This window comes from Panulirus ornatus, chromosome 67 (genome assembly GCF_036320965.1).
Source record: "Panulirus ornatus isolate Po-2019 chromosome 67, ASM3632096v1, whole genome shotgun sequence".
NCBI classification, from domain to species: Eukaryota; Metazoa; Arthropoda; class Malacostraca; order Decapoda; family Palinuridae; genus Panulirus; species Panulirus ornatus.
This window is the reverse complement of record NC_092290.1, coordinates 15,038,220-15,065,713: the sequence shown is the minus strand read 5'-3', so window position 1 is coordinate 15,065,713 and position 27,494 is coordinate 15,038,220. Positions and strand designations below refer to the sequence as shown.

Below are 27,494 nucleotides of genomic sequence, written 5' to 3'. Positions count from 1 at the left end.
TTATTTTCTAAATGAAAGAACAGAGAAAGGGGCCAAGTGAGGATTTTCCTCAAAGGCTAAGTCCTTTGTTCTTAACGCTACCTCGCTAACGCGGGAGATGGCAAATTGTATAAAAAAAGAAATATTATTTTCATTTTCTACAGAAAAGTTGAAGGAAGGCACTAAATTGTTAAGTAAGGGAAGAAATGTTTGTAAATTTTCATTTGTTGGCCGAACACAAAGAACATCAACATACCTAAACCAAACTGCATCAGAAGTTGAGCTATCCTTTAGCAATTTTGTTTAAAAAATTTCCATTCAAAATCTTTTAGCATAAAAATCTCCATTGAATAGAAATCCAAAGTCGTTCATATTCAATTTTATCAGTTCAGTGAAAACAGACTTTGAAACAGGTAATTGAATGACATCCAAAACATTAAATGATTATTTTAGAAGGTCATCTACTGGAACGTTTGTGAAAAGTGAGGAAACATCAAAGCTAACAAGATTGAAATCAAATTAACATTGATATTGTTTAGCATGTTAACTAAATCTACATTGTTCATGATATTAGATTTTGATATCTTACCCTCTAAAGGGCTTAATAAAGAAAATAACTATTTTGACTAAAATCACTATAGGTATTGCTGGAAATCTTTTTTTATGTTTTGATAAGTCCATACATATACGGCAACGAAGGGGACAAAGATGACAAACATTTGACATGAGAAATGTTACCTTTCAGCAACAACATCAGTTCTTTATTGAAATGGGAATTATCTGCTTCTAGGGGATTCTTACTGAGTTTAGAATATGTTGTGCCATCATTTGAAAAAGCATCATTTATCAAAAACAAATGATCTTTAAATGATGACCCAACATATTTCAAACTCAGTAAGAATTCCCTAGAGGCAGGTAATTCCCATTTCAATAAAGAACTGAACTTGTTGTTGAAAGGCAATGGTTCTCTTATCAAAAGTTTGTCATCTTTGTATCCTTCATTGCCATATATGTATGAACTTTTCAAAACACATAAACAAAATTTTCCAGCAAGACCTATAGTGAGTTCAGTTGGCTCCATCACATGTAAAGTGTCAAAATGGTTAGATTCTTTATTAAGCCCTTTAGTGGGTAAGATATCAAATTCTAATATCATGCACAATGTGAATTTAGTTAACAAGTTTTACAATATCAGTGTTAACTTTGATTCAAACTTGTTAGCTTTGATGTCTCCTCACTTTTCACCAAAGTTCCAGTTGATGAACTTTTATAAGAGTTATTTGATGTTTTGGATGATATATATATTTACCTGTTTCAAAGTCTGTTTTCATTGAACTGATAATACTGTGCATAAAAGCCTGTGTATTACAATGCAGTGGAGATTATTATGCTCAAAAATTTGGTATGGCAATAGGTAACCCTCTTTCACCTGTACTAAGTAATCTTTATATGGAATTTTTTGAAACAAAATTGCTAAAGGATATCTTACCTTCTTATGCAGTTTAGTTTAGGTATGTGGCATGATGTTCTTTGTGTTTGGCCAACATATGAGAATTTACAAATATTTCCCCCCTTACCTAACAATTTAGTACCTTCCATCAAATTTACTGTAAAAAATGAAAATATTGGTATGTCACCACTTTTAGATTGCATGATCCATAGACAAGGAAACAAGTTTAAGTTTAGCATATACAGAAAACCCACCTATGCATGCTTTATTACTCATCTCAACATGACAGAGTTAAACTATCATCATTTCAATCTATATTCCTTAGGGCATGACGTATTTGCAGTCCAAAGTTTATTGATGATGAGTTTGAGAAGACATATTCTGTTGGATCTGAGTTAAAGTACCCTAGATCTTTCATTGATAAATCCCTTAAGTTAGCAAAAAAATCATTTTATAGAGTTCAGTCCAAACCTACCATTGACACCTTGAATCTTTTAGTTCTCCCTTTTGATAATAATTTTACTTTGCTTCCCATGTTGCTTAAATCCTTTAGTGCAAATGTTGCCTTCAGGAACAATAATACTATAAAGATTATCTCAATCAGGAACCCACCAGAAAATTATCCTCGGTGCATCTATAAAGTGCCATGTAAAAACTGAGATAAGTTTCATGTTGGGCTGACTGGTTAGGATCTTTCTGTTAGACTTAAGCAACGTAAACTTTGTATAAGAATAGGACAAGAATCAAATGCCTTCTTTAATCACTTTAAAAACTATGATCATTGTACTGACTGGAGTAATGCCACCTCAGTTATCAGCTCTAACACCAGTACCACGAGAAACTTCATTGAACCTTCTATGATTAAATACACAAAGAATTATAATCTTAATACTAGTGATGGTCTTTATAGATTGAGTAACTTTATTGTTGTTGAGTTCGTATACGATTCGCGTTCTTGTTCACATAATTAGTTTATGATACGCTCGTTGTCCGTCTTGGACGATTGCATGTTTACCAAATGGTGTCCTAGCTACGTCTCTACGTTGCTAAGTAAATTCTTAACTGCTTAAGAGTCCTCCTGAGGTTTCTTATTTTTATCGTCTGCTAAGCAAATACTTAAGCGTAAGCAGCTTTCAGAAAAATGCTCAGCAAAATTCTTAAAGTTAAGTAAAATTCTTTGGGGTTAAGCATATTTAAGCATTCTAAGAAGTTTTCTGCGTACGGCCCCAGGCCTCAAGCGCCATCTTCGCTAAATCAGTGTGGATTTTCAATGAATGTACAGAAATTCAGGCATCTTGAAAATTTCAAGGTAAATATTCAGGATTTTGCCGATCGATAACAGGAAATTCTCAACAAATAATCTTAGAAATGGAAACAATTATGAAATCATATTTTCAACTTCCTAACAATAACACAAATCATGAATGGAATATCAATGATGTGCTTCAATGTAGTTGATGTGACTTGCATTGTTCTCACTATGTATCATAAGCAAATTTACAGATCACAGATGCGAGTATTTATGATTCTTGAAGAGAACGTCTGCTATACGTTTTCTGCGCACTTGTGTGACTGAGTCCCTCTGGCCAACTGTGTTTGTCTCTCACAGATCGGAACATCCACAGCGATCTGCACAAAACCGTCTGTGTCACTACGATAGTCTATCTGAATTCTGACTTCTTCTGAACTATGGACGGTTGATTTATCCAGTGTTAGTTCATAACGGATCTTGTGCAGGAGGTAGACTTTCAGGCTTTCCAGAAATAATTTGTTTTGCATCAACCAAAAAAAATTATCGGACAAAAAGAAGTCAAAGGCTTTTTCTTGAAAAAATTCTGATATCTTTTACTGTCATAGGCTACCGGTGCACTCAATGAATGTAACTTTGATTCAAAAAGTTGATTATATGGTTAGTATTCTTCTACATCAAGTAATTAACAATCCACGAATGTTAAGATGATTAAATCAGTTATGATGATACACTTAATTGTACAAGAGCTAATGTTCTTTCTCCTTACAGTGGTGATTTGCGTCCTTTCTTTGTCTCAAAGAAAGGTGACTGGCGAATGCAGTAGTGAATAATCTGAGCAACCCTCTCAAAAAAAGGGAAATATTTGCAGAAATACGTCAAGTTCTGGGAATCGGAACCAGAATTTCATGGTTGGCTCAAACTTCAAAGAGATTGTTGTTTGCATGTTGTTCTGCTTGTAATGTTCATCTTTCATTAGGTGAAGGTAAAGTGGACTTTAGAATGCATGCTGCTGCTGCTGTTGCTGCTGGGAAAAAAACATTCATTGCTGTTCAATTCTGATTGCTGAGCAGCCTTCTTATTGTAGTATGGCGTCAGTATCAGGTAAGAAGAGGGTAGATGATGTTGTTAGAGAAAGTAAAAATACGTCGGCTACTTATATTTGTGAGCATGATTTGCCAATCAGGGTTATAGAACACATGCCTGACCTCATCAAATCATTATGTCCTCATTCAGATATTGGTAAGCATACGCAATGCGGACGTACAAAAGAAATCTCTATTGTTAAAGATGTAACAGGACCATACAATTTTGATCTCTCGGGAGAACAGCGACAAAATTCGAAATTTTCACAGATCGTAGGTGAGAGTACAGACGAGGGATGTCTAACACACTTGTGCATGGTTGCTTTGACGCTTGTGAATGATGAGGTGAAAGATTGCTTTCTTGGCCTAATTCCCATGCAAGATGCCACAACAGTTTCAATGTATAATTCAATAGTGAAATCTTATGATGACCATAAAGTTCCATACAACGTTAACATGATAGGGTTTGCAGCAGATGGAACAAAGGTAATGCCAAAGGCACACATTTCATTGTCTCTATTGCTTAAAATGATATACCAGGACTGTTTATTATGATATTCACGTCACTCTTCTGCACTAGGTGCATCCTAAGCATGTTCAAAGTTGCCTAGAGCGTTGGAGGACCTTGCTAGTGATGTGTACAGGTATTTTCATTGTAGCCCAAAACGTATAGAGGCGCTATAGGAATTGATGCTTTCAAACTTTATATGACACAAGGACAGTCCTTGATGAAAGACTAGTAAACTTAGAATATTCAAAATAAACTCAATAACACATCAACTAAACTGTATCTTCCATTCTTTCATTACATTTTGCCTATTTTCAACAATCTGAATAAGCAAATGCAATCATAGCGCAGTCAGATTCATAACCTCACAATTCTATACCTCACTGCTACAGAACAATCCTGAGTAACGGTTATCTAAGTGAAGATTGTTTACAAAACATACATACCACTTGGTAATATTACATTTGCTGATCCTCACAGCTTTAGAAAGCCAGACTCTATGTATCTCGGTGCTAAAGTTGGCGTATCCCTTGATCATCACAAGGTATTCATGTACTTCGACAACGTTGCTTGTCGCTCTACACTGCAGCTGCCAGTCATACATATAAGATATCTTTCAACCACACAGTGTATACCTAATATTAGAGGTATTATTAGACCCTGCGGTTGTAAAAAAGCAAGACAGTGACATTGCCTGTACAACACTGACATTGAGTGGATGTCACTACTAAGCTCTGATGGAACAGCAGTCAAGTTCTGGGTTAACATGCGAGATGCACAATGTGGGGATGCACTTGAAGAGACCTTTAGTCCTCTTTCATCTAAAGTTATGCCTAATTTGCTGTATTTTCCTCAGCCTAGTGCAACGGTCGAAACAGTATCTTCAGCCGTCAATAAGATGAAAACTAGATTAAGGAATCGGTTGTCTAAACAAACTATCAACTAACTGCTACACACACAAAGATTTCTTACCAATAACAAGTGTAATGATGTACCAATATGTAAAGTGTTAGTTGATCAAATGAATAGCAGCAACATGTAGTACAAGAAGGGTATTGCTGTGGATGATGTTTTATGAATAACTTGTGTATCATTAAAGAGTTCGACCACGATTGCCATGTTGTCGCATCGACATGACTCGTACATATTTATTTTTGCTTTTCATTATTTCGTTGATAGTTTGTTTCACACTATTTCACATTATGTTTTCATAAACTGTTTGATTCGTTATTTTCCATTGCAATATGAATCAGTCACGTGACCGTGTACTGCACGTCTTACAACCAATAATTTTCAATAACTGATATGGGATTTTTAATCTAATGTTTAATCTACTTGGATGTCAAAGGACTTCATATTGTTCTTCTCATATATGCACAATTATGTACCAGTCTTTCGCATAACTATGATAAATGTTGCCAACTGGGAATCTCTTTTGTATTGACTTTGTATCAGACAGCGACTAAAGTAGGTATGAGAAGTCTACAAGAATTTCATTAAATCTACAGGAAATTTTGAACAAAATCTCAAGGATTTTTATCAAATCATCTGGTAACACTGATCGAGAGGTATATTGATAGTCATTCCGTTAACTAACACAACAATGGCTGTCAAGTTCCCTTCCCTGGACTAAGATGCTATCTTTCTTGTTCATATATTTGTGTTGCTGGCTTCCAGTTTAGCCTACACTGACCACTCTATCTCAACACAGCCCACTCAGACCAACCCTCTCATTATCGCCCTCTCAGACCAACCCTCTCATCGTCACCCACTCAGACCAACCCTCTCATCATCACCCATGCACCCGTCGCCCACTCAGACCAACCCTCTCATCATCACCCATGCACCCGTCGCCCACTCAGACCAACCCTCTCATCATCACCCATGCACCCGTCGCCCACTCAGACCAACCCTCTCATCATCACCCATGCACCCGTCGCCCACTCAGACCAACCCTCTCATCATCACCCATGCACCCTTCGCCCACTCAGACCAACCCTCTCATCATCACCCATGCACCCGTCGCCCACTCAGACCAACCCTCTCATCATCACCCATGCACCCGTCGCCCACTCAGACCAACCCTCTCATCATCACCCATGCACCCGTCGCCCACTCAGACCAACCCTCTCATCATCACCCATGCACCCTTCGCCCACTCAGACCAACCCTCTCATCATCACCCATGCACCCGTCGCCCACTCAGACGAGCTGCATCATACACTCCCACCGTATCCCAGATGTCTCCACACAGCCTCAAACCTCACCTCCATCACGCGTCTGGTAAACTTACTGGCTATTAAGAATATTTCAGTCGGTCTTTCAGGCGCACTTCCTTACTTGTTCAGTACGTAAACAATACCTTCATCAGCACTATGAACCTTACATGGTGGCTCCAGCACCTTCAGTAATGTGCTGACGTCGTTTGTAATTATTTCAGTGTTTTCCATCGCTACTTCTCCATCCCATTACGCTGGTGATGGAGTTAATTGTTTATCATTATGAAGACATTTCTGAACCTGTTATCTTGCTCCCTTAATATCTAACATCGTCCTCAACAACTTGAATCCCTTATTGCAACTAACTGCCGTGTGTGTGTGTGTGTGTGTGTGTGTGTGTGTGTGTGTGTGTGTGTGTGTGTGTGTGTGTGTGTGTGTAGACGTTTTCACCAAGCTGACATGAGCCTATTCTCAAATAAGCCTGATAACCAACATGTGTGTACATTCTTCCATTTTCTGTAAAGAATACAATTAACGAATCCTTCTGTTATATTAACTACAGAATAGGACTCCCCAATATGATCATTATGTTCTGTTCATCATTAGGCCTTAATTACCTGTTAGTTATTAATCTGAGGCCCAAATCTTCTCATTAACTAGATTATTACAGATCATCGATGTATCCTACAGCGGTCTGGTTCCTGTACCAACAGTTCTTCCTCACTCTTGTTCTCGTGTTTACATTATTCTTGGCTGTTCATTTCTCTTATTCATCGGGTTGTTTCTGTGGACTGTCCTGTACAGGGCCACCATCCACCGCCTAATGAGGCTCTTAAAGCCCCGACTGCCTCGTTAATCGCTCATTTCCCCAGCTATCACTACAACTGATTATTTTCTTCAATACAATAGGTGATAATACAGGAGGTGGTGCATTGTCCGATACCATCCCTGTATCTTGTTGTTTACAGAGAACCTGGGATCTCCTAGTTGGGGATATCATCCACTTCTCATTCTCTCTCAGGTATGAAGATATCAGGCAAGACGACATAAGACGTTACGATAACTTTTCGTAAGTCAAGTCTCCCATGTAATGATCCTACGATATCAGTGATCTGCGGGAAGTTCACTTGAAACCAGCTGTATCGCCTTGCTTCCAGTGAGCTGAGCCTCTCATGGGGTAATCATTGAATCTCTTTCCAAAAGATGAGATGGAATCTCTCCTCTGAGCCAAAGAAACACTATTACAGCTTTAGTGGTCAGTACATCTGCATCCTAGATTTTTCATCATTATTGTTTCTTGTGTAATGTTATCAGTAATCTTAATCTTTCCATTCTATCTCTTCATCTCATCAGCACAAGGCAATTGAGAGGTGGTGGTCTGCGCTGCAGGACAAACTACCATATAAAGGACAAGATGGTCACATGTTCACCTATGGTCCGCCTCTTTCTGATCCTGAAAAAACAGTTCAATATTGGCCACACACTCACACACTCTAGCTTGACCTGCTTCTCATATCTTCATGACCAACTTCTCAAACCGTCTCAACAAACGTCTGAGACAGTCATGACCAACTGCTCATCCAGAATGACAAACATCTCGTGTCCTGTGGTCTGCCACGTAGTAAACACACTCCTGCACTCCTCCTTCAGTGTCTACTACTACTTGGCCAGTCTTGTGTGGATGAAGGACTGTCTTTATCTATGACTGGATCTCGTCCATCACACGGTTTAAGTCTCGAGTTATTCTTTGACTTCTTTTCCTTTTTCATGTCCACAAATCTCCAGTACCAGGTGCTGGTAGGCCGGTAAGACCTGTCAGTGAGGGTCTCCTCCCCAGACGTACACACTTCTGGCGGGACTCTAGCTGAGTTACAAGCTGTCGGCTGGCTGTGCCTCCCACAGCTCCATTGGTGCTTTACCCCAGCTGAAGTTGATGCCCATTTACCTCCCTATCAAAAGCAGGATGAGCAGCAGGGTGTTAAGCACCAGGGTTCGATCCCTAGCCAATGTATTTGGTTACTAATCAGGAACGCGAGGCGCCTGCATTCGCCTTCATTTTCCATGCATTTCATTATGATGGCAAAAGCCAACTGCTTCTCATATGTCAAAGGGAACCACTTCCATGACCATATCCTTCATGAGTTACTAGTTGTATGATGATCGTTTTCACTATCACATGTACATACTACATGATAATTGATTCTTTTTATCACAACCGGTGATGCCAATACCTCGGTCACAACTGCTGGATACGAGACAAGGGTTAACCATACGCCAGAGCAGGAGGAAATATATCAAGACACGTTAGGTAATAACATAGGTCGCACGAAATACGTCAGCAGATGAGTTCGAATATATTTTCGTCAAAAGGAATCATTACCAACAACACTTGTATTGTCATTACAACCGTTACCTGTTACCACTACTGTATGATACATCATCCTAGGGAACGTACACCATCCAGGGAAATGTACATCATCCTATGAAACGCAGAATATCTTGGGAATCGTATGTCATCCTGGGAAATCTTGGCCATCCTGAGAAATCTATACCATCCTGGGAAACATTCTCTATCCTGGGTAACAGAACATCCTTCGAAACTTAGATCATCCTGGGAAATCTATACCATCCTGGGAAACATACACCACCCTGGGTAACAGAACATCCTTCGAAACTTAGATCATCCTGGGAAATCTATACCATCCTGGGAAACATACACCACCCTGGGAAACAGAACATCCTTGGAAGCTTAGATCATCCTGGGAAATCTGTACCATTCTGGGAAACATACATCATCCTTGGAAACGTAGTTCATCCTATGAAAAATAGATCATCCTGGGCTATTTTGGCCATACTGGGAAATCTAGACCTTCTTGGGAAACATGTATCATCCTGGGAAACGTAGATTATCCTAGGAAATCTTGGCCTTCTTGAGAAATCTAGACCATCTTGGCAATAATACAATATCATGGGGAACATAGACCATCCTAGGAAACGTAGACCATCCTGGGAAGCATACATCATCCTGGGTAACACACATCATCCTGGGAAACGTAGTTTATCCTATGAAACATAGATCATCCTGGGAAGTCTTGGCCAACCTGGGAAATCTAGACCATCCTGGGAAAGATGCATCATCTTGGGACACGTAGATCTTCCTTGAAAACGTACACTAACCTGGGAAACCTAGAACATCCTAAATAACGTAGATTATCCTGGGAAATCTACACCATTCTGGTATATAAGATAGACCATCTTAGGCAACGTAGGGTATCCTGGGAAACAAAACTGCAGCTGAAAACGAGGTTATTCTCCACAAATCCTCTTCATGTTGTTATGTTGTAAAGCAATTATTGCCATTACGAGGCCCATCACAGCCAAAACCAAACCCTTCCTGGTAAACTGTATGTACATGTGATGACGTGTGTGGTGATGTGGTGAACAGACAAGAGAAGGCAAGTGACAAAGAGTGACCCAAGACACAATCTGGATCCCTGGAGATGGCTGGAGGAAGGCACGTAGGTCTGTTGAACTACCGCCTCTCTGTTTTGATTCCCGTCGTGAATGAGCATAATATTTGGTGGTGTTAGTATAATACTCCGTGTAAGTTCTTTGGCTGGGGAACATTACGAAGAGAATACTGAAAAAATACAGGAGAGGAGGGGACACACCCCCTCCCCATGTTGTAATTGTGGTCAGGCTCATAATGCAGGTCAGGCTAGTGTGATACAAGACCTCAGATGTTTGCTAAGGTCAAGATGGCGACAGATCATACAAAGCTGGTTGATGCAGAACCGTCGGTGAACAACACTTGGTTACTTCTGGTAAGTGGTGGTCGTGAACCAGCTGTAAGAGGGGAGGGGCTGTGTGGTCACCTGTGTGGGACCCAGACTCGGGGTTTCCTAAGCTGCCTACGTAGTGGTCGTGAGCCAACAGCAGCAGCAGCAGCAGCAGCATCGAAACCTAACACATCAAGTAGGCGAGGTAAGCCAGCGGGCGGCCGGTACCGGAGCCTGGCTGACTGGGTCAGGCAGTGAACAAGTCACATTAGCGGGCGGCCACAGAACGTGTCTGAGGTGACTTACTCTTGTTGTTACTGTTGTGGTAAGTCAAGTTGCTAAGCTGGAGGAGGAGGAGGAGGAGGAGGAAAACAGCTTAGGTGAGCGTATAGAAATCTTGGAGGAAAAACACAGCGGGCAACAAGGGTCTGAGGATACAGTTAAGAGGTTCCGGTGGCGAGGATGATGAAACCTCTGGAGAAAGTCATTTCGCTAATTAGTATGTTAAACAAGTTGTTCATTAAAGACGCTTTTATCTTGGATGATGAGATAAATGATATTGATCATGTGAAGGTGATCATCACAATACACCTCTGGGGAAGGATGTAAGAAAACTTCATAGTTGTATCCTGGAACGTAAATAATCTTCGTAACAGGTTGACTGACTTGCACTGATATGCATGAGGTAATGATAAGACGTAGTGACAATTCAGGGGACAGCGGGTCCGGGTGGTAAAGTACTGAACTTTAAGAAAGACCAAACCTTTATCTTAAAAGTAGATGCAGGCAACAAAGGCTCGTCTATCTTTGTTAGAAATATATCAGTAGGATTGTCGAACTTCCAACGAAATCTGAGGCAGTGAGTACATAGGAGTCAGGATGAGAGGATTAGAAAATCTACCTGACGGTGAGGACTCTGAATGTTGGGGCCTTATTTGAAAGTAAGAATTATAGAGGAGAAAAAGAATAGACAAGGGAAAGTATTTACGAATTTTAATATGTGCCACGTCATAGTTATTGGGAAAGACATGAGAGGGTAGAGTTCCAATGCTTCGACGTGTAGGGAAAGAAGCAGATATCAAAACGGCCCACCACTGAGTTGCTGATGCCCACACAATAATCATGTGATGCAGCAGCTTGCCAGCTTGCCAGCAGCCAGCTATCGGAACAGAAACCAAAGTAATACCTATGCATTGCGGCGTTGGGCAAGGGAATCAAGTTTGGAAGTTAGCTTGAGGCAGTTTATAAGTCGCACTTACAAGGATACGGAGCTAGAGCCACTGCAAATGTGAGCGCAGTTCTCCATACAAGGACGAATCATTTCCTTGTATAAACGCAGCAAATGTTCAGAAGAGAAGTTTCGACATCTAAACAGGACACCAAGTGTTTTTTTCTTTTTCTTTTTTTGTAGATACAGGCTTAGCATTTCCCATGATGTGGATTTTCCAAGAAAGAGTGGATGTAACAGTAATACCAAGTATGTTCATTAAGTCAAGAGGTGGAATTGCAGAGCCGTGAAAGAAGATGCGAGAGCTGTAAGGATTTCGATAGAGATGGGTAGAAATTGGGTCTTGGAGGCATTAAACTTACAAGATTTTGTCCACCTAACTGAGATATCCTGTCCAAGTCTGAGGTTATTGGGAAGGTGTGTCAAGACGATAAGTAGATCGAGTGAGAGAAGAGGGAGCAGAGTTGAAGGATGTGGATGAAAGCACTGTGGAGTCGTCAGCGTATGAGTGCATTGGTATTATTTGTGCAGGCGAGGAAATCGTTGAAAAAAAGGAGAAAAAGTGTAGGGAACAGGACAGAACCTTGTTGGAGAAAAGTGGGAGGGTGATCCACCAACAACCACAGAGATAGATCGGCCAGAGAGGAAGCTAGACATGAATGAGCAAAGTGAGGAAGGGAAACCAAAAGAGGGGAGCTAAGAGATGAGATCCTGTCAAAAGCGTTAGATATGTCAGGGGCAACTACAGATGACTCCCCAAAATCTTTCAAGGATGATGACCAGACATTATTAAGATAGGAAAGAATATTACCAGCAGATCTCACTTTAAGGAAGCCATACTGGTGATCAGAGAAAAGATTGTGATTTTCGAGGTGTTTAAGCATATGGGAGTTGAGGAAGGATTGAAAGACTTTGGAAATGGTATATGTCAAAGCAACAGGACCATAGTTGGAGGGGGTCAGAACGGTCACCCTTCTTATGGATGGGATGTATCAAAGCATGCTTCTAAGGGGAAGGAAAATTTTTGGTTTGTAAGCAGAAACGGAACAGACGAGCAAGCACAGGTGAAAGATCAGAGGCACGCTCTTTTAGTACACGGGGATGAATACCATCAGGACTATTGCCACTGGAGGCTAGACAATGATTAAGGAATTCTGACGCTGAGAGAAAGGAACACATACATACTTTTATTAACATAAGGGACATTTCGTGTGTTGATATTACAATAGAGGAGCTTTTAGCTGCAATTAAGAATGGAAAGTCTGATGGTGTTACATATATCTTGAATTGTCTAGCAAGAATTAACAATGGGCCTTTGATAGATTTACCTAATACGAGCTTCAGATTGGGGCTATTTCTTTTATCTCTGCCAAATAGCAGTGGTATATGTCAAATGTTAGGAAAGATAATTTTGCATAGGCTATTGTAGCTTTTGGGAGATAATGTATCCAGCAATTTGGATGGCTCTTTAAGGGCAAAGGTGCAACGGCTTGCATAATCCTAATGATGTCTACCGAGCTTTTGTAGACCTCTAAGGTTCCTATGATAGGACAAATAGTTGGAAATAGTTGGATGATATTTGAACTGGCACACTAATGTGTGTCTGGCAGGATGCTGGTATGGATTTTCATTATCTCAATGAAAGATACACCAAGGTCTGATATCAGGAAGACTTACTGTATCTAGAGATCAAGAAGGGGTCCTAATGAGCTTTATTGAATGTACTAATGAATAGAATTGCGAAGGATGGGTGTCCTAAAGAAGTCAGACTGTCCGTCTACGCTGATGACACATTACAGTCACCTGAACAAATGTAGGATGATGAGTGTATGATGGTGCCCAAGTGAGTTGCAGATTAGGATATAATTACCGTGACAATATAGGATTGTTTGTACTATTGAAGGAAGAAGGTGAGGAGTGTGTGGGGTTGAAGATGATCACACATTAGAACATTATGTTCTTAGGGGTTTGTGTGTGTGTGTGTGTGTGTGTGTGTGTGTGTGTGTGTGTGTGTGTGCTTCAGTACGTATAGAAATGATGAAGGTGACGATGTGACAGATTATATGGGTGCCAAACAGTGGAAATCTTGAATAGATATAATGAGAACATAGAATGTTTACTACACCGAGATGAATTGTTGTCTGATTAATGCCAAATTGAACGTGCAATTACCAGTGTAAGTAGATAGCAACTGATATTAGATTAAAAGATTGTAATTTTGTGTAAGTGTATTCACATGCATAGAATGTCTTATTTATCTTTTCTTTTTTTTCATATGGCAATATATGATTAACTCCATTATGTTCACGATGGAATTACCATGAAAAAGACACAGAGTGCTAACTACATAATTGCCCTACACTTTCTGCAAATAGACACGTCACTTTTTGACCAGCTTTGTGAGCGCTATTAGAGCCACATAAGGATAGAACAGACTCTTGGGGCAGGGAAGTAAGGTCAGTTGTATATATGAACAGTTCATGACTCGTTTGGGAAAAGTATTTTAGGCATAAATAGAAGAACCAAAGCAATTACAGTGTGAGGGTATAGTTCTTACATGTTTATTGAACTCAACGTTTCCCCTTTACAAAGTTGATCATCAACAGACAGTCTTTTAAGAAAATATCGAATGTAAATCACAAATATCCTGGTACGTAAACTGTGCTACACATTACATAGTTTAACTAGTCGCTGACTAATGAATTGAATAACAAAATAGATCAGCAAACATACAAAATATACAAGATTTCTCATTACACATTCAGCAGCTATGAACTCACCAAGGTCCCTACATTGCTGTGCATTTTCTTTGGTAATATACGTTCCATAACTGGCCTACAGCAACGTACCATCTTAACAAGGATATTCTATGTCCAGGAGCAGTTAATATGTCTAAGTTTATCCAAAGAGGTTTAAAGCAGTCACAGTAATAAAGGAGATTACACATCTAGTTTTCATACATTTTTGGATCAAGTTGATACTTGTCTAAATGTATTGTACATAACTGTGAAATGATTCACAGTTATGTAAAAGTAGCAAGTCCTTGACAGTTGTTTACTTATTATTGTCAAATGATAAGTAACCAAAGAAATTGATAAATTGAAACACAATGATGGAATTCTTTAAATCATGTAAATATACACGTAAGAAAAGGTGAGGATTAATCACTTGAACTATCCTGATTACTTGAGGCATTTGAACACCGAGTTGTTACAAATGATGACATTGTCAAGCGGAGGGAAAAGTTTTATTTTTCTCAAGGAAAATTGATAAAAACACGCAGGAACTGGTGCTTACTCGGAGGCAAGCTTGTTTGCAACTCTAGGAAGCATGCCATTTGAGCTATACACATTGTCCACCTGCAACTGGCAATGTCAAAAGACTCGCAGGAGGGAGGTGGGGCAGAGGGATGAGATGCTGAATTATCCAAAGTTGAATTACAGGAAAATAACGTACTAAAAAGAGCAATCTTATCAGTTGGACAACTACAAAAAGGTTGATTAGGAAAGAAGAGAGGAGGAAAGATTGAATTACACACGATCTTCGAGATGTTTTTGGTTAAGAACCAAAAAGATTTGGCAGTAGAAGAACATATATATATATATATATATATATATATATATATATATATACATATATATATATATATATATATATATATATATATATATATATATATATATATATATATATATATATATATATATATATATAAAAGCGAGATATACATAAGTATACTTATGTAAGTAGGAGAGATGGCCAGAGAGCGTTATTGGATTACGTGTTAATTGACAGGCGTGCGAAAGAGAGACTTTTGGATGTTAATGTGCTGAGAGGTGCAACTGGAGGGATGTCTGATGATTATCTTGTGGAGGCTAAGGTGAAGATTTGTATGGGTTTTCAGAAAAGAAGAGTGAATGTTGGGGTGAAGAGGGTGGTGAGAGTAAGTGAGCTTGAGAAGGAGACCTGTGTGAGGAAGTACCAGGAGAGACTGAGTACAGAATGGAAAAAGGTGAGAACAATGGAAGCAAGGGGAGTGGGGGAGGAATGGGATGTATTTAGGGAATCAGTGATGGATTGCACAAAAGATGCTTGTGGCATGAGAAGAGTGGGAGGTGGGTTGATTAGAAAGGGTAGTGAGTGGTGGGATGAAGAAGTAAGAGTATTAGTGAAAGAGAAGAGAGAGGCATTTGGACGATTTTTGCAGGGAAAAAATGCAATTGAGTGGGAGATGTATAAAAGAAAGAGACAGGAGGTCAAGAGAAAGGTGCAAGAGGTGAAAAAAAGGGCAAATGAGAGTTGGGCTGAGAGAGTATCATTAAATTTTAGGGAGAATAAAAAGATGTTCTGGAAGGAGGTAAATAAAGTGCGTAAGACAAGGGAGCAAATGGGAACTTCAGTGAAGGGCGCAAATGGGGAGGTGATAACAAGTAGTGGTGATGTGAGAAGGAGATGGAGTGAGTATTTTGAAGGTCTGCTGAATGTGTTTGATGATAGAGTGGCAGATATAGGGTGTTTTGGTCGAGGTGGTGTGCAAAGTGAGAGGGTTAGGGAAAATGATTTGGTAAACAGAGAAGAGGTAGTGAAAGCTTTGCGGAAGATGAAAGCCGGCAAGGCAGCAGGTTTGGATGGTATTGCAGTGGAATTTATTAAAAAAGGGGGTGACTGTATTGTTGACTGGTTGGTAAGGTTATTTAATGTATGTATGACTCATGGTGAGGTGCCTGAGGATTGGCGGAATGCGTGCATAGTGCCATTGTACAAAGGCAAAGGGGATAAGAGTGAGTGCTCAAATTACAGAGGTATAAGTTTGTTGAGTATTCCTGGTAAATTATATGGGAGGGTATTGATTGAGAGGGTGAAGGCATGTACAGAGCATCAGATTGGGGAAGAGCAGTGTGGTTTCAGAAGTGGTAGAGGATGTGTGGATCAGGTGTTTGCTTTGAAGAATGTATGTGAGAAATACTTAGAAAAGCAAATGGATTTGTATGTAGCATTTATGGATCTGGAGAAGGCATATGATAGAGTTGATAGAGATGCTCTGTGGAAGGTATTAAGAATATATGGTGTGGGAGGCAAGTTGTTAGAAGCAGTGAAAAGTTTTTATCGAGGATGTAAGGCATGTGTACGTGTAGGAAGAGAGGAAAGTGATTGGTTCTCAGTGAATGTGGGTTGGCGGCAGGGGTGCGTGATGTCTCCATGGTTGTTTAATTTGTTTATGGATGGGGTTGTTAGGGAGGTAAATGCAAGAGTCTTGGAAAGAGGGGCAAGTATGAAGTCTGTTGGGGATGAGAGAGCTTGGGAAGTGAGTCAGTTGTTGTTCGCTGATGATACAGCGCTGGTGGCTGATTCATGTGAGAAACTGCAGAAGCTGGTGACTGAGTTTGGTAAAGTGTGTGAAAGAAGAAAGTTAAGAGTAAATGTGAATAAGAGCAAGGTTATTAGGTACAGTAGGGTTGAGGGTCAAGTCAATTGGGAGGTGAGTTTGAATGGAGAAAAACTGGAGGAAGTGAAGTGTTTTAGATATCTGGGAGTGGATCTGGCAGCGGATGGAACCATGGAAGCGAAAGTGGATCATAGGGTGGGGGAGGGGGCGAAAATTCTGGGAGCCTTGAAGAATGTGTGGAAGTCGAGAACATTATCTCGGAAAGCAAAAATGGGTATGTTTGAAGGAATAGTGGTTCCAACAATGTTGTATGGTTGCGAGACGTGGGCTATGGATAGAGTTGTGCGCAGGAGGATGGATGTACTGGAAATGAGATGTTTGAGGACAATATGTGGTGTGAGGTGGTTTGATCGAGTAAGTAAAGTAAGGGTAAGAGAGATGTGTGGAAATAAAAAGAGCGTGGTTGAGAGAGCAGAAGAGGGTGTTTTGAAATGGTTCGGGCACATGGAGAGAATGAGTGAGGAAAGATTGACCAAGAGAATATATGTGTCGGAGGTGGAGGGAACGAGGAGAAGAGGGAGACCAAATTGGAGGTGGAAAGATGGAGTGAAAAAGATTTTGTGTGATAGGGGCCTGAACATGCAGGAGGGTGAAAGGAGGGCAAGGAATAGAGTTAATTGGAGCGATGTGGTATACCGGGGTTGACGTGCTGTCAGTGGATTGAATCAAGGCATGTGAAGCGTCTGGGGTAAACCATGGAAAGCTGTGTAGGTATGTATATTTGCGTGTGTGGACGTATGTATATACATGTGTATGGGGGTGGGTTGGGCCATTTCTTTCGTCTGTTTCCTTGCGCTACCTCGCAAACGCGGGAGACAGCGACAAAGCAAAAAAAAAGAAGAAAAAAAAAAAAAAATATATATATATATATATATATATATATATATATATATATATATATATATATAAAACGAGAGGGGAGGATTTGCAGCCTCCCGCTCCCTCCCCTTTTAGTCGCATTTTAATTTTCTAAGGGAAGGAACAGAGGGGGCCAGGTGAGGATATTCCAAAAAAGGCCCAGTCCTCTGTTCTTGGCGCTACCTCGCTAACGCGGGAAATGGCGAATGGCTTGAAAGAAAAGAAAAGATATATATATATATATATATATATATATATATATATATATATATATATATATATATATATATATATATATATATATATATATATATATATGTGTGTGTGTGTGTGTGTGTGGCAGTGGTGGCTCACTTCGCCCCTCGCCACCATTCCTCCCGACACGCAGCTAGGTAGGTCCTCACCTATCTGGTTGATGGTCACCTGCCACCCACAACTACTATTGCTACAAATAGCATCAAAATGTGCCACCTACAACATAAAAGAAACCGTCAAATATCATTTCAATTCAATTTCAGGAACTGTGTTGTATGAGGAAAAGGATCTCATCCACAGTATATAAATGAACTGACGCTCATGTTAGGACGCACAAACTGTCTTAACACACAGGAAGGTAGGATGGTGTCGGCTGCAGAATATATTGTGCCTTTCTACAACAACTCTCAGTCTTACATTATTCAGAGAAAGTAATTTCTCATTTCCTTAAGTCCTGTGGTGCAGCAGATTTTTCTTTATATGTGTGTTATCAGAAAAATACATCGTTGTCTATGTGCTAACCAGTTGAGTTCGTTCGGTTATTATTTCTTTCTAAACATCTCTCACGGTTGGATTCACAATTAATGTGAAGAGATAGTTTTCTCAAGTAAAAGTACGAGAATACAGACGACCCAGCCAGTGCCAGTAAGGAGGAAGAGACCTTGCATGTGATCCAGGCCCAGGGCAATGACGCCCTCTGCCACCGCCACCTCCTCCTTATCGCCATCTATGTCGCCCTCACCATCGCTATCCTTCTGGGGACGAGAAACACGCCTGGATTATTCCCAAAATAATCTCATTCCTCATTCACTCCCCTCACGTCATTTGCTCTCACCTTTGGCCATTCTACACTCAATCTCTCCTGGTCTCTCCTCACACAAGTCTCCTGTCCAAGCTCACTTACTCTCACCTCTCTTTTCTCCTCTACATTCTATCTTCTTTTCTGAAAACCTCTACAAGAAATATTCACCTTTGCCTAACTTAGATAGTGAACAGACATTCCACTAGCTGCCCTTCTCAGCACATTAACATCCAGAAGTCTCTCATTTACACGCCTATCATTAACACGTGATCCCATAATGCCCTTTGACCTTCTCTCCTACTCACATACGTATACTTATGTGTATCTCGTTTTTTTAGACCAGGTATCCCCAAACAGTCTCCTTTTTCAGCTCATAAATCCACAAGCTCTTCACCATATCCATTTACAACATTCAATACCCCATGTACACAAATGATACCCTCAACTGCTACATTACTCACCATCGCATTTAAATCACCTATTACTATTACCTGGTCTTGTGCACCAAAGCTGCTGACACACTCACTCAGCAGCTCCCAAAACACTTGCCTCTTATGATCTTTCTTCTCGTGACTGGGTGCATAAGTACCAATAATCACCCTATCTCTCTCCATCCCATTTCAGTTTTATCCACATCAATCTAAAATTTACTTCCTTATGCCCTATCACACACACACACACACACACACACACACACACACACACACACACACACACACACACACTCCTACAACTCCTGCTTCAGGAGTAGTGGAGTAGCGCTACTCCTTCCTTAACTCTTGTCCTCTCACCAACCTCTGACTTTACTTCCAAGACTTTTCCAAACCACTTTTCCTTTTTACCCTTGAGCTTCGTTTCACTCAGAGCTAGAATATCCAGGTTTCTTTCCTCAAACATACTACATCTGGTGAAGAACTTCGTTAAAGGTATGGATAAAACTGGCCATGAGTTCACATATTTGAAGAATAAATTCCCAAGAATCAATGATGCAAAAATCAAGTAAGGTATTTTTGTAGGACCACAGATCAGGGAACTGCTTCCAGATGAAAAGTTCAAGGAAAAGCAAAATGAAGTTGAAAAAACAGCATGGCCGTCATTTAAGAAACTTTGCAAAGATTTTTTTGGGGGGATCACAGATAAAGAATTACTGAGATGTGAAAGATCATTTGACTTCATATAAAGCTCTGGCGTACAGTGTCTAAAAATCCCCGGCGAAAGATTTCACCACGACATTTTGGCAATGGAAAAGCGGTACCAATGAAAGTGGAGCCCCTCTATCTTGGCAGGTTACTGCTGGACACTAAGGCCAAGTATAGGCGAAAACCGCACAGTTCTACAGTTTAGAGATAAGTTTTTAAGGGTAATACCAGCCTTATTATGAATGAGCAATATACACGTAATGTAGAATTTAATTGCTCTGTCACTCAAGAGAAAATGCCTGATGAAAAATTCCTAAAAACGAATTCGGATTCAGCGTATCAAGCACTATAAGGTCCACTTGTTTTAGTTTTTTTTGGACAAAAAAAGTAAAAAAAAAATTTGTTGGCCAGTGTTACCATTATGTCATAGCAGATACTTTTTCAGATAATATCAACACCAACTCGAACGATGGAAGAAAAATGTAAACGAAAGAGAAAATACATTAAAAGAAAATCGGTTTTCAAAGTCAGTGGAAGATGAATACTTTTCCACTGGACGTAATTGTAAGGCCATGTGTCTGCTCTGCCAGACGTGTTTATCACAATTCATATCTTCAAACTTACAACTTCATTTGACTTCTAACCATGAAATGTTGATAAAGAATTCCCTAGGATTCTTAACTTCGTTGTCGAGAGTAAAGTTATTGAAGGCCTAATTGATAAAGCAAACTCAGGTTTTCGCCAATTTTGTCACTTATTACACAAACAAGCATATTACCCCTTACTGAGTTTTGTTTCACTAGCGCGATTTCAATTATAGTACCAGAGAACACACTTTACAGATGGAAAAAATAATTCAGACCTACAGTTATCACGCCACACAATAAGCGCAGAATATCTGATCTAAACACTGAAAGTGAATCAAACCTGCACTCAGACCTTCAGCAGTGTGATCGCTTGACTACAGCAGAGACGGCCGACTAGCGGCTCTTCAAAGGCAAATGTATGGCTCATGAATTCTTAGCAGAAATAGAATATGAAATCACTGTGACCACTTTCATGAAATAGTTGCTGCAACCCCTAAATTTCAAGAATTGTTAGAGATAGAATATATCTTACTTATTTTTGCGGGTGTGGGTGAGGGTAGGGGTTGTGGGGGTGTAGGTGGTAGAATATATTACAAATGTTATATCCACAACACGAAAATGATTAGTTCAAACGTGATCATGTTTGGTGAACGTTTGTCAGTGTGATGACCATGCCTGCCTCTTCACTCAAGTGGGTCAGTTTGTATCCTCACGCGGTAAAGTCTGTCACTCAATTTAAACTGGAACGTTGGGATGGTGTTACAGACGTGGAAATATATCTTATTGATTACACTGCGTAACAAATGTTAGAAAACTGAAGTTTAAAAGTGATGTAATCTGATTATTCAAAATGATGGAAAAAAAATCGATAATGTCGATCTCATGAACTACTTGAGGATAGATTCTTCTCATTACACTTGACAAATTTCGTTTTCTCATGGACTTAACTTTTGCTTCAGATGAGACAAAAAACTTTGCTCATCTACAAAGTTGCTAACATATGGAATGATTTACCAACTATGAGAGTGGTTGAAGCAGTGCCATAAATAAGAATAGATTTGATAGGTACTTCGCTTCAAATTCAAGACTGATATTATTTACGTTTTCTTAGTTACATGAAAAGTTTTGGTCTTTGAAAACTTTGTATATCTTTTCCCCTTTGCCACACTAAATCAAAAGTTCTGATCTCTTTCACTACCACAAACGACCTTGTAACGAACCAATGGTCTGTTACTGGTCCAATTCCTTTTGTATTTGAGACCTGAATATCCGGTAGAGTTGAGTTGGCTCCAACTGCTGGACGTCGATCATGTGGGAAGTAAGAACCATTCAGTCTACTTTGATCGATTCGGAACTGGATAATCTAGATAGAAATACGACGTCATAAATTGTGCTAAAAGAAGGAAAGACTGGAATGTTGAGCAGAGGACTGTGTGAGTTGTGAGTTGTCCAGAGTTCTGTTAGAGTTGGAGAGGGTATGAGTGTGTGAAGTGGATGGTACTATGCCAAATGTATGTGATAAACTGTGCAATCATTTTAATGTTTCCCATCTGTCATGATCTGCAGCGGCAGCTGACACACATGTATTCTACAGAGTTGCTTGAAAACTTCTGGAAAACATTCTCTGGTGAATTATCAATGACATCGTTTTGCCATATAGGTAAAAGTGTAAATACTTAAAAACTGATGATTATAGTTATGCTGAATTAATTTTGTAATGTTAAGTTAAATGCCCTATTATCCTCCCTGCAAAGCACACCACCTCATATGCTGCGGCCTGACGAACAGAATCCAGGAAGAAGTGTCTGACTAGGCCGCTCTGTTGTATACGGCCTATGACTTGGTCCACCTTCTTCTTGAGCGGCGAGTGACGCTGCAAGGCCATGGCGATGCTGTAAGGCGCAAAATACTCCTGCAACACATCATATGATTTTAGTACAATGCACAATGTAAACATTTTAGAATCATACATACATGACGCAATCAATTCTCCACTAAATTTCTCTGATTTCAGAATTTTTGGGTTGATTCAACAGTTTACCTTTGTTAAAGAACAACATATTGTTCATTGATGTAATTGAAAATGTCTTACGAGATCTTGCCAGTTTGAGTATCATTAGACATACTTTAACAAAGTATAAACCACAGACGAAACTAATGGGAATAAGATTTTATTTTTGAATTTACAAAAGACTTATCAACCAGTTGATAAAGTTAAACTAAGTGAGCGTTCATTTAGTGGATGTGGAAACCTCATATAAGTTACGTTCTTTTCTAAAGTAAATACAGGCTTTATGTCTAATTCATCTGAATAAAAGACAGTTCAGGACTGATGCGGGTGACCATAAGAGTAGAATATGAGAAGCTTATACAACTGGCGGCAAGAGAAATGCTTTCTGGGAGGAGAGAGAGACCAAGTCCTCATGGTAGGAGTTGTAAGTGTAAAAGTGGATGATGCTGAAGTTGAGGATTATGCTGAGAGGCATGGCATACCCGATGTAAGTGAGAGTGGGGGAACAGCTTACGGATATGTGAACTGAGTAATTTTCCGTCACTAGCATTACATAATTCCAAAGAGAAATTACATATATATTTATCTTATCTTATTTTATTTTATTTTATTTTATTTATTTATTTTGCTTTGTCGCTGTCTCCCGCGTTAGCGAGGTAGCGCAAGGAAACAGACGAAAGAATGGCCCAACCCGCCCACATACACATGTATATACATACACGTCCACATACGCAAATATACATACCTATACATCTCAATGTACACATATATATACACACACAGACATATACATATATACACATGTACATAATTCATACTGTCTGCCTTTATTTGTTCCCATCGCCACCTCGCCACACATGGAATAACAACCCCCCCCCCTCATGTGTGCGAGGTAGCGCTAGGAAAAGACACCAAAGGCCCCATTCGTTCACACTCAGTCTCTAGCTGTCATGTAATAATGCACCGAAACCACAGCTCCCTTTCCACATCCAGGCCCCACACAACTTTCCATGGTTTACCCCAGACGCTTCACATGCCCTGGTTCAATCCATTGACAGGACGTCGACCCAGGTATACCACATCGTTCCAATTCACTCTATTCCTTGCACGCCTTTCACCCTCCTGCATGTTCAGGCCCCGATCACTCAAAATCTTTTTCACTCCATCTTTCCATCTAAGATTTGGTCTCCCACTTCTCCTCGTTCCCTCCACCTCTGACACATATATCCTCTTTGTCAATCTTTCCTCACTCATTCTCTCCATTTGACCAAACCATTTCAAAACACCCTCTCCTGCTTTCTCAACCACACTCTTTTTATTTCCACACATCTCTCTCACCCTTACATTACTTACTCGATCAAACCACCTCACACCACATATTGTCCCCAAACATCTCATTTCCAGCACATCCACCCTCCTGCGCACAATCTATCCATAGCCCACGCCTCGCAACCATACAACATTGTTGGAACCACTATTCCTTCAAACATACCCATTTTTGCTTTCCGAGATAATGTTCTCGACTTCCAAACATTCTTCAAGGATCCCAGAATATATATATATATATATATATATATATATATATATATATATATATATATACGCGGGAGACAGCGACAAAGTATAATAAAAAAAAAAAAAAAAATATATATATATATATATATATATATATATATATATATATATATATATATATATATATATATATATATATATATATATATATATATACCCATTTTATCGACCAACCTGCAGGGGTGGATGGTCACATGAGTTGACTGTAGAATGACTCAAGTAACTAGTATTCGAACCTATGCGTTCGACTCTAAGTGGCTCGTGAATGCATCACGATCAGGCTTGCTAAGTACTACACTACAGATGTGTTGTACACATTTCTCGTCATATGATTGAAAACTTGCCTGCATGAGTCTCAGACGAGGGACACCCCTGATAATGTATTTGTTGTTGACGAGAAACTCCAGCATGTGACGACTTCCTAAGAATACTGCTTTACCCTCCAGAACCACGGGATAGATCTCGTTTCGAGTGTTATAACTTTTGTAGACTTTTGTTAGACCCTATAAAGAAAATCGATTAATTACATCAAGTGAAGTGATTGAGAAACCTTTCCAAAATTACATCTGTCTATTTCACAGAAATGCAAGAATATCACAGTCATTAGCATTTGTTGTCCTGACTTATACGTGTTTATTATGCTTAAAATGTAAATGATGTATTCTCAGAATGATTCCAGGATTTGTGAGAAAAACTATCTGTTGACGACACTTCATAAGGTCAATGGTAGACACTGGTCATAGGGCGTTAAGTAACAGTTTCATGTCTGATAAACTTTCACAGAGAAATTTACATTTCTGCTAAATTCTGTTACTCAAAATAATCTAATTCTGAAAGAAATCATACCGTTTATAAACAGGAGACGATCAAACCGTATGTATGTGTTCATGTGATTATCATGGTATATGAGAATGTTACGCAAATTTAAGAAATATTCCTATGACTGCACCTTTTTGGGTGACCCAACTGCCAGCAAAAGGGAAGGCTCAGGTGAGAATGTATTGGCTCCTCCTAATACCCTCAGCTAACTCAAGGAATATCCAGTCCCATATCCTTTAAGCAATCCCTTATGCAGATGGCCGTTGCCAACAACAGCCTAGGATAGAACTACTGTCCTGACTCAGGAACGTTAAAGCGGTGGTCACAATCACCTTACACATTCCATGTCAAGATTGCTGGTCTGACTTTTGTGTAGGCAAAATGGGACTACCGGCCTAGTCCTGCCATCTTCTCAATTCTCTCTTATTGTCACTCACGATTCAGGTTCAGAGGAAGTGTCTGTGCTTTTCCCCTCATCAAGAAACCTGTGGCACGCCTCGAGGACCTCGAGTCCACAGGTTTTGATGTCATTTGACTCAAGCTCTCTCTCCTAACTACCATGCTATTGCTTTGTTTTACCTACTGCTCTCCTAATTCTACAAATCTCATATCTTTCTTCGACTATCTAAACTCCTGCCATGAGGTTGTGACACCCTCTCGCCCTCAGACCGAGATCCTATACTTGAAGATTTTGAAGGCTGAGCACAAGAAATCTTTGAATTTCTCCCATACGGATGGTGGGGGGATTGAGGCCTTCCCGATCTTCACGCATTTCCACGCATTCCATATTTCTGACAGCTGTGACCACTTTCCTAATATTCTGGATCTGTTCTCCGCCTTTAGTCATTCGCGAGATAGCTACACAACTTCACTTCTAGTTGGTTCATACGACCACCCTTTCCAAACGTGAATATTGCTACCTCAACAAGCAGAGTTATATAACTTTGGAAATTCTTTTCTGACTTTCCTTGCGTAAATCAAAGTCTCTTTTGCGACGATTCCTATATCTCCATCAAATGCTCAGCAGACGCTATTGTTGCGGGAATGGCACATTAATCCCCTTTTCCTCCAAGACGACCACTTCTCCCAATCCACAGTTCAACCATTCTTGTTCTGAGGCCATTCAAGCAAAGGATCTAGCAAGCACTCTCCCTTCCCCGACTTCCATTCAGTCACGCCGGCAACCCTGATTTTATGGAATTGGAAAATAAGTGATTAATTGTGTCATTTACTGTCATTTTTTTCTGTAATGAATATCACACTGATTTCATATATCACTGGATATAACTATAATGGAAGGCTACCATGATTACTGGAAAACTTTTCTCACATCTACACTTTCCAACTTTACCGAGAAAACACATGAGTACATAACTTCGAAATTCACCAGAACCCTCCGGGAAGATACCTTTTTTACTGTATGTACCTGATGCCTTTCCTGTCTCGATTACGGTAATTGATTGACAACGAGAGCAGCCATACCAATACATGACGACATCAAGGAGATTATATCAAGACTCTCTGTCATGTGTTTCATAATTCAAACTATGGCGAATGAATGGATACCATTTTCTGTTGAGTGTACGTATACATAAACAACAGAAACAAAAATGAATTAAAGTCATAAATGTAAGCTGATGGAGGAAAGGGTAATGCCAAAAAGAATGTAGGGAAGAATGGTGATGATACACCTGTTTAGAAATCATGCGATGACTTTTGATACTCAAAGAAAATTGGTTGATTTCCATGTTTTATCAGACAGAACGTCCCAACCTGAATGGCAACCATTTGATTGCTATATATTTGACATAAATTGTTTGGAAACTGTAAGCAAGGCTAATGACTGGTCTTATGTCAAAACACAAGAAAGATTAAAGTAAAGCACGTGAATACAAGCAATGTTCGGTAACTGTCAGATATCATGTTGGGATTTATCTCTCAATGGCTGAGTTATCCCTGGATTTATTTGGACACTTTTTGGCATTCCCGCTCCTATATCATCTTAAGTTCATGAGGATATACTTTCTGTTTTTCTTATTTGTAACATCTGAGGAGGGTGCACGAATACAGTTGTACGTGGTTTTCTCTAGTGGGTCTTGGCTGCCTTAATCTGCACAGTCAAGTTCGGAGAATAGACTACTAGGAATGTTTTAAAGTATCATCACTACAACTCAAAGGTCCCGTAAGGGTATAAACCTGGTGTCCTTGTAGGAAAATTTTATTGCTTTACTCTAATGGTAACCTCTTGAATATAAAAGACAATTGCGTTGTAGGAAGTTAGAGGATGCTGCTGTTCTTTCCAATGAATTTCCTTATGATTCCATTGCATCATTGAAATAATTTTTGGAGGCGAGGTTAACGAATTTTTCCTCGTCCCATCTATGGAGTCCACATGCATCACATCTACTCTGGATGTACAATGATGTTCTCCGTATGGACGGCGGATGCTCCCAGTGTAGAGTTCTCTTCCCATAAAATCCTTTGCAACAATAAGAAATAAGGAAG

General features: G+C 39.7%; 1 protein-coding gene across 1 annotated transcript in view; it reads right to left on the bottom strand.

Moving 5' to 3' along the window:
• Positions 1–18,258: 18,258 nt before the first annotated feature.
• The window catches only part of LOC139747131 (ionotropic receptor 21a-like), a 199,244-nt gene continuing 190,008 nt past the window's right edge, over positions 18,259–27,494 (bottom strand). Inside the window, exons 7-10 of the mRNA XM_071659047.1 lie at positions 24,515–24,673; positions 22,344–22,496; positions 18,682–18,811; positions 18,259–18,272 (exon numbers count right to left, since the gene is read on the bottom strand). Coding sequence (XP_071515148.1) covers positions 18,259–18,272; positions 18,682–18,811; positions 22,344–22,496; positions 24,515–24,673 — 456 coding nt within the window. The remainder of the gene's footprint in view (positions 18,273–18,681; positions 18,812–22,343; positions 22,497–24,514; positions 24,674–27,494) is intronic.